At 43.5% G+C, this 13,994-nt stretch overlaps 1 protein-coding gene across 6 annotated transcripts in view; it reads right to left on the reverse strand.

Moving 5' to 3' along the window:
• Sulf1 (sulfatase 1) overlaps nt 1-13,994 on the reverse strand; it is a 158,911-nt gene that overhangs the window by 68,425 nt on the left and 76,492 nt on the right. For 5 of the 6 annotated variants that reach the window (XM_076924354.1, XM_076924356.1, XM_076924355.1 and 2 more), the window contains exons 3-4: nt 4,109-4,181; nt 3,559-3,791 (exon numbers count right to left, since the gene is read on the reverse strand). In XM_076924354.1, the coding sequence (XP_076780469.1) occupies nt 3,559-3,730 (172 nt within the window). In that variant the 5' untranslated portion in view covers nt 3,731-3,791; nt 4,109-4,181. Of the gene's footprint in view, nt 1-3,558; nt 3,792-4,108; nt 4,182-4,634; nt 4,754-13,994 lie in introns of those variants that run through there. The other variant, XM_076924357.1, reaches the window with a different exon arrangement.

The raw sequence follows: 13,994 nt of genomic DNA on the forward strand, positions 1-13,994 counted from the left end.
AAAAAGAGGAAAAAAAATAAAGAAAAGAAACAAGCAGAATTTTAAAGTCTTGAATAAACTCAGTACTTGACACTTGACTATGTAGCCTTAAGTTCACAGAGATCCACTTTGCCTCTGCCTCCTGAATGAGGGGATTAAATTCATGTGCCACCATGCCTAGCTTGCTTCTTCTTCTTCTTCTTCTTCTTCTTCTTCTTCTTCTTCTTCTTCTTCTTCTTCTTCTTCTTCTTCTTCTTCTTCTTCTTCTTCTTCTTCTCCTTCTCCTTCTCCTTCTCCTTCTCCTTCTCCTTCTCCTTCTCCTTCTCCTTCTCCTTCTCCTTCTCCTTCTCCTTCTCCTTCTCCTTCTCCTTCTCCTTCTCCTTCTCCTTCTCCTTCTTCTAAATGTGATGGACAAATAACACATACCCATAGACTAACTCCATAGCTCAGTGTTTGAAATAGGCAAAGTATCTCCACATTCATATGGCTTAATTCCATTTGTGATCTAAGGGAAAGTAGGAACCAATAGGGCAGGGTCAGGTTAAGGTCTAAGAACGTGAGCAATGCCAGGCTGAGATCCGTGTGGGTTTGTCCACAGTTTGCTTCTCAAAGTGGGACCAAGTTGGGAGAGGGTGAGCATCTATCCTCCATCTTGTTCATTCAAGTTGAAGAAAGCAAAGAATTTCTCGGGTATTTCAAAATGTTTTTCTTTTGATGTGTAAAATATCTTAAAAGTGCAGGCAAGAGCAGACTGACTCACATCTGGTTTTATTGAATCTAACAAAACCGAAGTCTCCCTTAACACACGCACACGCACACGCACACGCACACGCACACGCACACTGTGCACTCGGTCACAATAAAGCATGGATGCTGAAGATGCTCTCGGTGACTTGTATCCCCAGAAGTAGCCATTATCCTGAACTTCACACTGATCATTTCCTCTGGGAAAAGGAATGATACAGAGGGGGTGACGGGGAGAGGATGAGAGAGGACAGAGGCAGAGCACTCGGAAGCATTGCAAGAAGATGTCAGATAACACAGACTTTGTTTTTATAAATGTCTCTTAGTCCTTATCTTAACTGCAGGACCTGTCCGGTTAAAAGTAAAATCAGGGGTTTCTTAAATTCTGGAAGGAGCCAATGCCAAGTCAGGAGGTGCTGAACTGGGTCATGAGCATGCTCCACACAGGTTTTTCTCCTGTGGTGCTGACTGCTGTCTATCCAGTCTCTGTGGGTGGGAAGACACGATTTATTCACAGCAGCGTAGACCAGTGCTCTCTGGAACCACATGTAAGGTTCTAGCACTTTCCTTAATGAATTCCTCATGTGTCTTCCTCCCTTTACAAAAGACTAGTTTATTTATTTGCCCTTACAGTTGAGGACAACGTGAATGAGTGCCTCTCCTTCCTAGCTTCGCTCTTAAAACACAATTATAGCCCTGCTCAGTCTTTGTCTTCCCAGATAGGCTGAGGATGGTCTCATTCTTTCCAAATAAGACAAATAGTCTATTGAAAACTTCGTAATTTTTAAAGCGTTTTTCTAAGTGTGTAGCAGCTTTTCTGAAGGCTCAGCAGCCAACTGCCTGTAGCCTTCCAGGAGAAAAGATTACTGAGGCAATGGCATACTAGAGCAATTGACTGACAAACTACATGTAAAAGTAAAAACCAAATAAATCCCAGTTCATTAATATCACAGAGAGATAGCATCTCGCACAGTGGGCAAACAACAAACACAAAAGCAAATAGACAGAGAAATGACACATGTGAGTAAGGACCTGGACGAATTTTCACACTTGGGCACAGCTGTAAGGGATGTAAAAACAGTGTGGTTGCTATGGAAAACGCTGTTATTTCTCACCAAACTAAAGATGAAATTAAAATGTGATAATTATATATTAAAGATAATATAAAATATTAAAAATTTAAAAACCCAGCCATTGATCTCATGTCAGGGTGTGTGTGTGTGTGTGTGTGTGTGTGTGTGTGTGTGTTTCAAAAGAATTGAAAAGGAACTCTTGAAGCTCCTTCTGCAAGGATGTTGTAGGTGTTAGGGAAGATGAAATCAGACTTGAACCCTACATTTTCTTGCCCTGGAAGTGAATGAATAGGTTTTGAATATGAATGAACAGCCAGGAGCATTCATCCTAAAGCCGTATGTTCGTAGCCTTTCATTCTGGCAAAGACCCTAAACATCAATATACTTTTTCATTTTTTAAATATGAAATGAGAGAGAAGACTCAACAATGCCCCTCCCGGCTGGCCTTTAGTACATTAGCTCCCAGCTGAACCCCAGGAATTAACTTTGGTGTGATTCCATGGTCTGATCCGCAAGACCAAACCTTGGGAGCTCCCACAAAATCCTCCCTATAGTCAAATTGAACAGCACAGGTAGGCTCATTTGATCAATGCCCTGGAGCCAAGGATGGGGGATACAGCAGTGGAGTTGGGGAGTGGTAGTGGCAGTCTGCAGGATGAACTTTGTGTTTATCTTAGGGTAGCCAGGGAGCTCTTGGCTATGGGCTTACAAATAAGGGCCCAGGGCTAGGCAGTTAAAGACAGCAAGAGGTCAGAGGTGAGCTGAAGCCACTAAATCTTGGCACACTTCATTCGAGTGCTCTTGAATAAACTCAGGAGACACAGTTCTTAAAGTACAAACCCAGGCATGGTGAGTTACTGCAAGGATATGTGGCACACTGTTACATTTCAACTACCTATGTTAGGTCTGCTCATGGTGGTGCACACTTTAATCCCAGCATTCAGAAGGTAGGGCTTATCTCTCTGAGTTTGAGGCCAACTTGGTCTACATAGGGAGTCCCATGGCAGCCAGGGCTACATCCTGAGATTCTGTCTCGAATGAATGAATGAATGAATGAACAAATGAATGAATATTTGAACCCAGTCACCTACCGTTCTACAGTTACTTCAGTAAGCTATGAATGGGTAAATGACTCCATAAGTAACCATTGAAAATTCCATGACTCAGTCTTCTATATACATTCAGAGAAAGTCACACTCCTGTGAACTTTGACACACGTTACTCACATATTTCATAAATTTAACTTCATTCTTTCCATTTTCTTCTTTTCTTATTGATACAGGGTCTTGTGTGTCCCAGGCTGGCTCCAACTCACTACACGGTTAGTTAAGGATGACCTTAAACTCCTGATTGTCTCACCACTAATTTCCAAGTTCTGAGATTATAGGAGTGAGCCACCATTCCCTTGGTCCAGAGTTTATAAAGTACAATATCAAGCCCTCAACCTCTGTGGTTTCCCAGGTTTATCCCAGGCTACCCTTCTTCTTCTCCTGGTTCCCTTTTTAAAACAAAACAAAACAAAACAAAACTTTAATAAAAGTGTTCTTTAATACCATACCAGTATGAATGTAAAACCAGAGAAGTAGTATCAAAGCAAATCAAATAGTTTATGATCTGTACGAGTTCAGTGTGTAAATCAGATGACTGTTAGCAACCGCTGGCAAAGCACCAATAAAGGACCACTGATACCTCTGATACAGGTAAGGCTCTGGAAAGCATTTGAGTCAAAAGAGACTTACTAGTCAAAAAGTCAGGTTCTCACCTAGCTCCACATCCTGGTCGTCGGTAAGCACGAGTATAATATTGGGTCTGATGTTCTTCCGTTCCTGCTGGACCCTTCCTCGAAACCTCTGGGACCGCACAGTGGAGCACAGGCCTCCGAGCAGCTCTGTACCCAGCACAGCCAGCAGCAGACCGCAGCAGGAATACTTCATTGCGCTTGGTCCAAAGTTGCTAAGTCCTCGATAAACGCCTTGGTTGGCTGGGTTGTGGGAGCTGGGGTGTAGGGAATGGAGGAGGTGTCAAGAAAAAAAAGGGGGAAAGGGGGTGAAAACAAAACCCAAACCCAAACAAGGTTGTAGTAAAAGGGCTGCAAATAAACCAGAGCTGACAGGCAGGCTGGCAGGACAGGGCTCTGTGTGTCACAGGTAGCAGACCCTCACTACCACCGGTGAGATTTTAAGTACTTGGTTATTTTGCAAAATCATCTCTGTCCTTTATTCTCCATCCAACTTTCCCGTTTCCACCCACTGCCAAAGTGTAATTTGCAGCACCAAGCTCAGACGTAAAAGCTTTCTGACAAGAGCTAATACCTTGAATTAGGTATCCTGGGTGAATAATCAATTTCTAGACTCAGAGGTTTTCAGAACATCTGCAGATGGAGTCCTAGAAAAGAAAGAGGGAAAAATACAAAGGCAGCATCAGTTAAGGGTTCCAAAACAGCCTTTTGATCTAAAGTAATGTCTTGAAACATGTGGAATTTTTTTCCCTTCTCTTCTATAAAAGGCAGAGTGGGTAACACAGAGAACTGCCGGTCAGTGGCTCCGATAGCATCTCCACTTCCTAAGCAGCTGCACAAACAGTGACCTGGGTATCCTTAAAAATTCCCAATGAGACAAATGGATGAGAGGAGCCAGCCACTGGGAAGGGGCACCTGCGTGGGAGTGGCTGGTGCAGGACATGCGAGGGGAGCCTTGATCACTAGCCTTCCTCATTGACTCATTATCCAAGAAGAATAAAATGCAAAACTGTCCCTTGTCATCTGCATCATGTCACTCACTAGCCAGGAGAGTCATCTCTGCTGACAAAGACTTTTTAACAAGTAAGAGGCAGAATCACCTTTTCCAAGCCCCGGAGAAGCTCCTAACTGTCCCCATCAATCACCAGAGCAAAAGCACTTGACAGCAAGGCTGATTCTGTTTAGTCCTTGGCTCTCCCAGTGGCACCTTGGATGACAGAGTCCCCTCCTGCTGTCAGTTGCCAGTCTGACTGTTGTCAGGACAGGGTTCAGAGCAGCTTTCAGGGGTGGCTTTGCTGCTACAGATCTAACTAAGCCACAGAATGAGATTCCTGATTGGCTCTGAGGCTGCTGGCAAGTGGCCGCCCTTCCACAGTAGAAATAAATAAATGAAATCCGGAGGGGAACATAGCAGAAATCTTTGTAAAGCTGCACGGGAGGAGACTTCTGAAAGGGTTGGGAGAACATCCCTCCACTTCGGAACACTAATCTGCAGAAAGCTCATCTCTCAGACTTGTGAAAGGCAGCAAGGGGCTCTTTTATTTCCCCTCCTCTGTTATGCCACAAAAGCTTTTCCTGAAACTAATTAGCCAGCAGCCCACCTCATCAGCCAGTCTGCCCTGCACCTGAGGGTCTGTGTGCTGATGTGCAACAATAAGCTGGCATAGGATAAGTGGGCAGGCGTGCTTAGGTGCAAGCATCACAAAGCAGGGGAAGGCATCCTCATGCACGCCCGTGCTCCAAAGTCTAGAGATGAACAAGAGGCAGCCAAAGAAGAAGGAATGTACACATCCCATCACTCACACTGCTTGTTTTGTGCAAACATATGCACGCTTGTGCCCCTATTATTTTAAAAAAACTGTTTTGTATACAGTTTCACTGTCTCTCACTCTGTAGCCTATAATTACTCTGTGTGTGTGTACGTGTGTGTGTGTGTGTGTGTTAATACTCAACAAAAAAAAAATACAGATTTTTGAATAAAAATCTGATGTCTGCAAATGAGTCTCTCCTAAGTAGCTAATTGCCTGCAGGGCAACTGCCAGGCACTTCCAACTGATCCTGTACTCTGGGAAGCTGATCAGCAGAAGCTCTTGCTTTTCCCCCTTAACTCAGGGTTATTCTGGCAATTGCAGTGCATGCTAACAACCCCCAACCTGCAATTATTTTGCACTGGCTGCCTGGTTTCTGTGCACTTGCTTTAAATCACAAGAAACCCGATCCGAGCACGAGAGGGAGGGAGCAGCAGCAGAAACCAGACGCCGGGAGCTGCTTGTTTGCCATGAACTGTGGGGTCAGGCTTAACTGTTCAATATAGACCTTCTTCAAGCTTGTAGGATTGGTCCTATTCCATGACTTTTTTTACCTCCCAGAGGCTGCAAGGGTATGTGAAAGGAGGGAGCTGGGCTTTGGCTTTCTTGCTTTGGGTGTAACCCACCCTCTACTAACAGGGGTGATACAGAAACAACTCATGGCAGTGATTGGGGTTAGCTCAAGTGGAGTGGAAGACTTTTTGACAATTAAGATGCTGATAACCCTCCTGGAACCCAGTCACCATGGCTAGCTATTCTTTTCCTTATCTTATTTCCTTCACCTCTTCCTTCGGGAAACAGAAAATTAGCACCGTGAAAAATGTGCATCTGAAACCGTGTTCCAATATAGAACAGGGAGAGCAAAGCAATGTAGCTCCTACCTATTCTGTAAACTTCCTTGAGCTAAGATGCAGACAAAAGCTACATGGAGATGGCTCAGTGGACAAGGGTACTTGATTTCTGGAACCCACATGGTTAGAAAGAGGGAAGTGACTGGAACAAGTTGTCTACTGACCTACATACTCAATGTGACACATGCACGCTCCACACAACAAATAATAAATAAATATCAAAAGAAGGTATTATCTTTAATCGATATTTTAATTTAATACTAATTTTACATCCGTGCAGGGTACACATGTGATGCTTAGGCGTATGTGTGCATTGTGGATTAATCATGTTTAGTGTCAGCAAGTCATGGAATTTAGCTGTGGTAGCTGTAGTGACGAATGGTGTCTCAGCAATTTTTGAAATTCACCACATTTTTGTTATTGATATTTGCCATAGCTAGGCCCGTTTCAGGGATGGGCCTGCCTGGGGAGGTAGGAGAATGAGGAGAAAGGAAGGCACCAATAGAGGGGAAGAACTTTACTGGAATTCTGGATTCGGGAGTGGATAAAAGTATTATTTCTTCTAATTGGTGGCCTAAGGCATGGCCTGTAAAAAGATCGTCCCACTCCCTACAAGGATTGGGATACGAGGCCAGTGCACACACATGGACAGGAAGCTGAGGTTCGGTGGTCTGGCTTTCGGATGGAGAAACGCCAGCATCCCAGAAGCTCAGTATGTATGTTTATTATATACAGATCAACAAGGAGGCAGGGTTGATGGTATGCAGCTGGATCAAGTAGATAGGCTTAGCTAACCTCAGTAGGAGCCACCACTGACAGGGAACTGTCTTCAGGCCATAAATATCCAGGGGTGAAGAGAAGACACTCTGGGGGACATTTTCTGCACACATTATCAATAGCCACACCCAGGCCCTAAACAAAGGTGGACATTTCTCTGAGCCTCACCGTGGTGGCTTTGCCCTTCTCCCCAGGGTCTAAGATTTTGGGGTCCTTGACATGGCTGTACCCATGTCAACAGCACACACTCCCTCCCTCAGGTCTGTCTTTCTCTGTGTCCTACAATTAGCGTCGTTCTTAGTAACTTTTCTTGATACTGGATCTTACTGTGCAGCCCAGGTCAGCTTAGACTGTCTAGTGCTGGAATTGTGGGTGTGCACCCCCACACTCAGCTCACAATGTTCTTATTAGCAGTGAGTGGTCAGCTTGCTGTGCAGTAGAATAGAACACTCTTTCTGTGTAACTGTAACTTGTGTTCTTCGTCAGGGCCTACTCCCAATCCTAGGATATTATGAATGCAGGAAATTCATGCCTTAAGCATATAAACAAAGTAGGTAAGACTGAGCCTTGGAACATATCTACCTAAAGGTCCTTTGTCACTGTCCAGAAAGACACAAAAACATACCCTAAAAACACAATGGGGGCTGAAGAAATAGCAAAGCTTCATGGTATTAAAATAAAAATGGCGGAGCTGAAGAGACAGCTGTGCAGTTAAGAGTGCCTGAGGCTTTTCCGGACTCAAGTGTAGTTCTCAGCACCTACATGGAACAGCTCTTTTACTCCAGCTCCAAAAAATCCAGTGGACTCTTTCTGGGCCTGGGAGGCATCTGTACAGGTGCATGTGCATGAATAACCTTCCCCATGCACACATAACTTTAAAATAACCTCTAAAACATACCAAGCCCATTGTCAAGTCAGGAACTCCTCAGCAGAACACTGGCCAGCATGTGTGAGACCTTAGTACCATGCCAGGCATGAAGTAGTTTTTACAACACTACACACAGACAGTTCTTTATTCAAAGACAACCTTTTAGAACCTGTCATCCTCTCCCTGATTTCCATCTCTAGAAAGAAATAAAATGAGGAGGGAAGGAGGAATCCAGATGGAAACAAAACAAACAAAACCAAACAAAAACACAAGAAAAAACAATGCAGGACTTGATAGCAGAGACAGGGTGCCAGGCTTGAATTCGATGCTTTGTGGTGCATGACAAGTGTCCTCAGAGACTAGCGATTTCTCTTGAAAATGAGTAGAGAAGGGGAGACGTGTAAAGGAGGCTGTGCCTCTCTCTCTCTCTCTCTCACACACACACATGACAAGTGTCCTTGAGGGATGCTGCTGCAGTATGCTCAAATTAAGACCAGATACAAGCGGCCTTTTCTCCAAACCGTAAGACTGAAAACCCCCAAATGTGGGTGCTGTCATTTGGTGTGTGGAGTTTACGGGGACTTTTTTAAGGCAACCAACCGAAACTATGCATGTGGCATTTTGTTTGACGTTGTCTATAAAATAAAAGGGGAGTTTAAGCCAATGAGAGCGAGTTTGGTTTTGTGAGGTATGTGTGACAGAACCTCAAACTGAACAGAATCCTGTCTTCCCGGGAGGTTTAAGGGGCTCTGGCATCCTCAAGCCCTTAGTGTGGACAATTAGAGCGAGGACTTAAAGAGGTTGGGTAGAGAGTTTATCCTGGTTTCTAAAGGTTCAGTGACAGAGCATCTGTCGAGAATGCACTAGGCCCCGGGTTTGATTCCCAGATTAAAGCGGGATTACCACAAAACTAAATTAAAGAGGAATGGAGCCAAAATGCTTACAGAGAGCTTTGCTGATGCCCACAAAGGCCACTTCCATGGCGTCTGTGAATTTGGGGGAGGACCCTGAGTATTTGTCAGAGGTCAGAACCATGTGGATAAAAACACTGAGACGTTGTTATTTTTCCTTTCTGCCTTGGTGACGTTTGGCTCCAGGCTGTAAGAACAATGGCAGGAAATGTGAATTTGCCTGAGTATGAGTGAACGAGTATCTATATCCGGTTTAAACATGCCAGCTTTACCTGAAGCAGTAAAGAAGTTAACTTTATTAACCTCTGAACCTGCGCAAACACTCAGGTTCTATTACTACTCTGGGCCTAAGTTGGGAGGCACACAGAAGACCCTGTGCCAAACATCTACTCTTCTAGAGGAAAGCACTTGGATTTCTGAGCCCCAAGCTAGACTAGCCATTCATTTATCCACAGAGCAGCAATATTTACTTAACACAATCATTTGTATGTAGGTATTTTGCAGACTTTTCTCAAAAGGTGAAATGGGCCTATTCTTTCAAGGACCCAAGGAGACATTATTTGTCAATGATGACAGCAATAAAGCTTGTAGCTCTCAAGCTGAAATCGGAAGTTCAGGAAATGTGCCCAACTTACAAAAACTCTGCAGCTTCCTAAAATGTAAAGCTTATTTTCAATCACATTGGTGATGATATTAATAATTACTATGATAAAAATAAAAGATACTACTTCTGATATTGCTAAATAACATGTGCCAAAATTTATGACTTGTATAATTCAGTGCTGTGTAAACACATACAAGTGAAAAACAATTTGTGTGAAAATTCATCAATGTGTTTTCAGATTTCCCACCTCAGCTGACCTCCAAACTCATCAAGTGTGGCTGTCATGGTAACTGTGTCTCAGTACTTGAAGTGCTGCTAAAATATTTCTGCCTCCTCAACTACTTGTTAATGTGCAGCCAGATTCTATTATGATGTCTACCAGAACAATATATTTCAGCAGAGCAAAATAGACACTCCTTTCTGGTATGGTGGCACACTCCTGTGATCCTACAATGGGGAAGGCTAAGACCAGAGGGTCACCAGTTCTAACACAGCCACGGCAAAGGGCAGACCTGTGTCAGTGAAAAATGAACACAAATGAAAAAGCAGTCCAACTCTTTTCTTTTAAAAATAGATGCATTCATTTTATTTTACAAGTGTTTTACCTATAGCCTATCATTCACAGACTTAGTGCAGGCTACACCTGCAGTGTGCTAAGGGAGAGAGGGGCCTAGGAGCCATTTGTCACTTTATTCAGACTGTGTAGGATTTCCTCAGCAGTCTGCTCCTCCACAGGAGGAAGACACCTTACCTCACTATAAGAAATTAAGCCCCAGCTGAGTGGACCCCTTTGACCTGTGACCTACTCTCTGGGACATCTAGGTTCTCACAGGTGTAGCTGCTCCCAGGGGTTAAAAAGTGGCAAAGTGGAAATGAAAGGTCACTTATGTCACACTGGGTGGTCACCAAGACAGAGGTCTCAAGGATTGGCTAACATTTCAAAAGAGGCAGAAGGAATCTGGCCTCCTACCCCACTGGTGTCAGAAGACTCTAGCTCCTAGCCCAGGGCTGATCCATGGAAGTTAATTTCACTTCTCTCACTTATTATTTATAGGATAACACTTATTATTTATAGGGCATAAATAAACACTTTTATAGGATAACTTTTAAAAAATAATTCAGTGACCATATTAAAGTCAAAGGCTTCGCTCCGAGACATTTCTCAAATAAGTGTAAAATTCAGGTTCGTTGTAGACAGCTAGTTTGAAAAGCCTACTTCAGGAGTTACACCAGGAAATATTATTTTCAGAACTTTTATCCCATTGGTTCAATAGATCATTCCAAGTCCTTTCGTGGCAAGATCCCCGTGCTTGCCATTTTGTGGCTGTGTAGACCCTGTGAGAAGCGAGTCGAAGGCCACTAGGAAAATCAATCCATTCATCTTCGCCATAAAGCATAGAACAAATGCAAATTATCTGCCTAGTCTTATCAACACCTGCCTGACTTACAGCATTTTCTTCCAATCTATTCCATCGATCAACCTCAAATCATGATCTCAACACACAAACAGAAATAGATTAGCCCCGAGGAGCTCCACCAGGCAGGGTTTATAGCCATCAATTCAGTGACATTTACAGGCTCACAGGATGTTGTTTGTCTCTAAAACTTGTAGTAACCTGAAATTTACTCCACAAATGTCTTGGTTTACTGCCCAAACAGAAGATGAGGAACATTTTAGGAAGTGGAAATATTTTATTCATATTAGCCCCTAAAGTTGATACTTGTTTGTAAGACAAGCCTTCCTGGGCTTCTTGCTCAGACTATGATCTCTGCTCATGGATATTTGAACACGCTGACGTCTATCATCCCTGGAGTATTTACAAATATGCACTTACTGGAGGAGTCGTCTTTAACATTCATCTGGACTCCTCAGGTTCCCACACGCAGTAGTGTTCCACGCCTAGAATTTAGTTTCTCACTAAGGACTCTATTTTGTTTTCCAACTTTCATTTCTTAGCACACACAAGAGCAGCTCTTGTCTCACACACACAGAAAGAGCTGATGTAATTAAATCAGCTGATGTGCCCCCAAAGTAAAACCAGACATTCATGAAAGCTGGCCACTGGAGGCCATTCTGAACGGTGCCTATTTCAAAGCAGCCTCAAGCACTCTCTTCTCTCTAGCGATTTGGTTCCACGAAAGGAAGGTGTTATTAAAACCTGGTGTGATGTTGATATCAGAGATTAAAATGCATTGAGGTTGGACTGATTGGAGTGCCCAAGCTTTGAAAGCACACGGCAACTGTCGGTGATATTTGTAAGCTTGGCGACACACAGAAGGTAAATGACTCTTACTTGTTAATCGAGGGGAACACAATTAAGCAAAGCCCCAGCAAGTTTACATTGGGTCGCCACATAAAATTTGTATGTAAAAGTGAGAAGATAGTAAAACAGTACTCGCTAATGGGCAAATGAGCAAAATTTGGAAACCTAATAGCTATGAATGGCGAGGAGGTCTTTGTAAAGTTTGAATCACAAGCACTCCACTCTGCTGGCCTCCTACTGTAAAATAAGAAGCAAATGTGCCAAATAACATCTGACACGTTCTTAGTTATCAGTAGCCAAAGTAGATTCTTACAAAGTAGATTCTTAGCCACCGAATCTGGCTACCGAGTTTTCCAGGGCCCCAGCATTTTTCAGGGTTTTCAGTTCCGATGGGGCTCCGGATGTTTGTGTGTTTCCTGTGAACCTTATGTTTCTTGATTGTATTTAGTCACAATTATGGACGAAAGTATCCAGGATCATACTTGATTGATTTCTGGATAGAAGGTCAAGCTACTGTAAATCAAATATTTCCAAAATCATGGAAGAAAATTGCTGTATGTGCCTTTATTTTTCTTGTTGATCCAAATCTTCCAGAATTTGCATACTTACATAGCTAACTCATTTTCTTGGCAAGTGAAGCCAGAGAGAAAAGCTGAAGACCCAGACTGGACTCATAATCCAAGTACTGGCTTTCACTTTTCACTTCCTGGCAACTAAGCCATGGACTTCTCTCCAGCTCCCGGGCTGTGTGGAAGGAAGCTTTCTTTCCTGGAAGAAACAACTCGTTCATGCTTGGCTCTTGGTTTCAGAGCACTAGATGCTATAGCAGAGGTGTTCCAGAGGTTAATTCCACCATAAGACAAGGGCCAGGAGGTCAAGTACACAACTCAGGAAACTCACTTGGAAGATTGGATACTTACTTTAGTTCAACTGATTGTACAACGGCCCTAGAACATTCCAAAGAGATGCTAGTACTGTTGTTAGTCTATAGCATGGCCACCGAGTCGACAGCACTGCAAGGGGAAGGTGATGTAAGCACACCTACTCTCTTCTATGAGGTTGAGTTCCTCAGACTGAAACGCTAGCTAAGGCAATTGGGGGATCACAAGGCGGCATGCGCAACTAACATACCTGGTGATGCTATAGCTGGCTGACAGGGCTGTTTTGGAAGACTACCTTTTTGAGAGGAGAAGCATTTTGGCACATTTCATCTTCATAGAAAGAAATAACTCATTGACTACTGGAAAACACTAAGTTTGCTCCGGAAAATATCAACCCATCTTTTGAACATTTTTCAACATGTCTAACACACCTTCTACATATTCCCTCTCATTATGTGAAAAAGACAGTTTTTCAAATACTTGATTTAGGTTGGCTAATGGAATCTTGACGGTCGCCCAGAATGATGTAGAAATTGATTATGTTTATTAAATGACTGCTGTTTACCATGATGCCTTTGGGTTAAGTATTATTCAAGGTTAGAGACAGAAGAGGTGACTTGTTTTTAATGGCGTTTCCTTCTCAGCTTTTCCTCCCACTCCTTTTATTTAAATAGCAATTTGTAATGCAGCTCCAGCTAACCTAGAACTTTCTATGTAACCCAGGCTGGCTGTAAGGTTGCAGCCGTGGTCCTGCCTTGGCCTTGGGAATGCTGGGATCACTGGAATGAGCCACTCACTGCACGACTCCCTGCTGTTTTCTGATCCTGTACAATTGTCTCCTCTGTCAATCCCTCTGGTGCTCTTCCCCTCACCCACATCCTCCTGTGAGAGGCTATCCAACGAATACGATGCCTTTAGAAAGAAAACATACTCTGAAATCAGTTAAAATAAATCAACTCGTTGTGGTCTGCAAGGCACCATTAGTAACCTGGGAGTACTCTGAGCTGAATTTTCCTCACACCTTTGAAGAGTAGGGAAAAGATGGGGACATGCAGAAGGAGCTGCACAGCAAGTCCAATGGCTCATGGCAGTCAAACTTGCAAGCTTACAAAGTACACTGTCTGTCTCAGCTCCTGTGGTGGCAGCACCTTTTAGGGCCGCTTGTTAGATGCAGGACCCATTAGCTTTTATTGTAGAAGAAGTAATTTGAAGCCTGGATTTTCCAGTTACTTGACTCAGTGAGAAGAAGCTTCTAGCATCAGGTGGGCAAGGGCAAGGACTGTGTACGGTCACAAAGTGAACAGCTGCCTTCTCTTCTCTGTTCACTGAACCCCAGCTAACATTTGACATTTCTTTTTCCTTCATTCCTCACTTCCAGAATCCTGTCCTCTGTCTTCTAAGTGTCTTTCCACTTGTTGCCCTTGACTTTCCAGAGTTCTGTATCTCCAGCACTGCGATGAAGGATGCTACTTCATCCTTTACCCACAAGGATTTTT

This window comes from Arvicanthis niloticus, chromosome 25 (genome assembly GCF_011762505.2).
Source record: "Arvicanthis niloticus isolate mArvNil1 chromosome 25, mArvNil1.pat.X, whole genome shotgun sequence".
Classification (NCBI taxonomy): Eukaryota; Metazoa; Chordata; class Mammalia; order Rodentia; family Muridae; genus Arvicanthis; species Arvicanthis niloticus.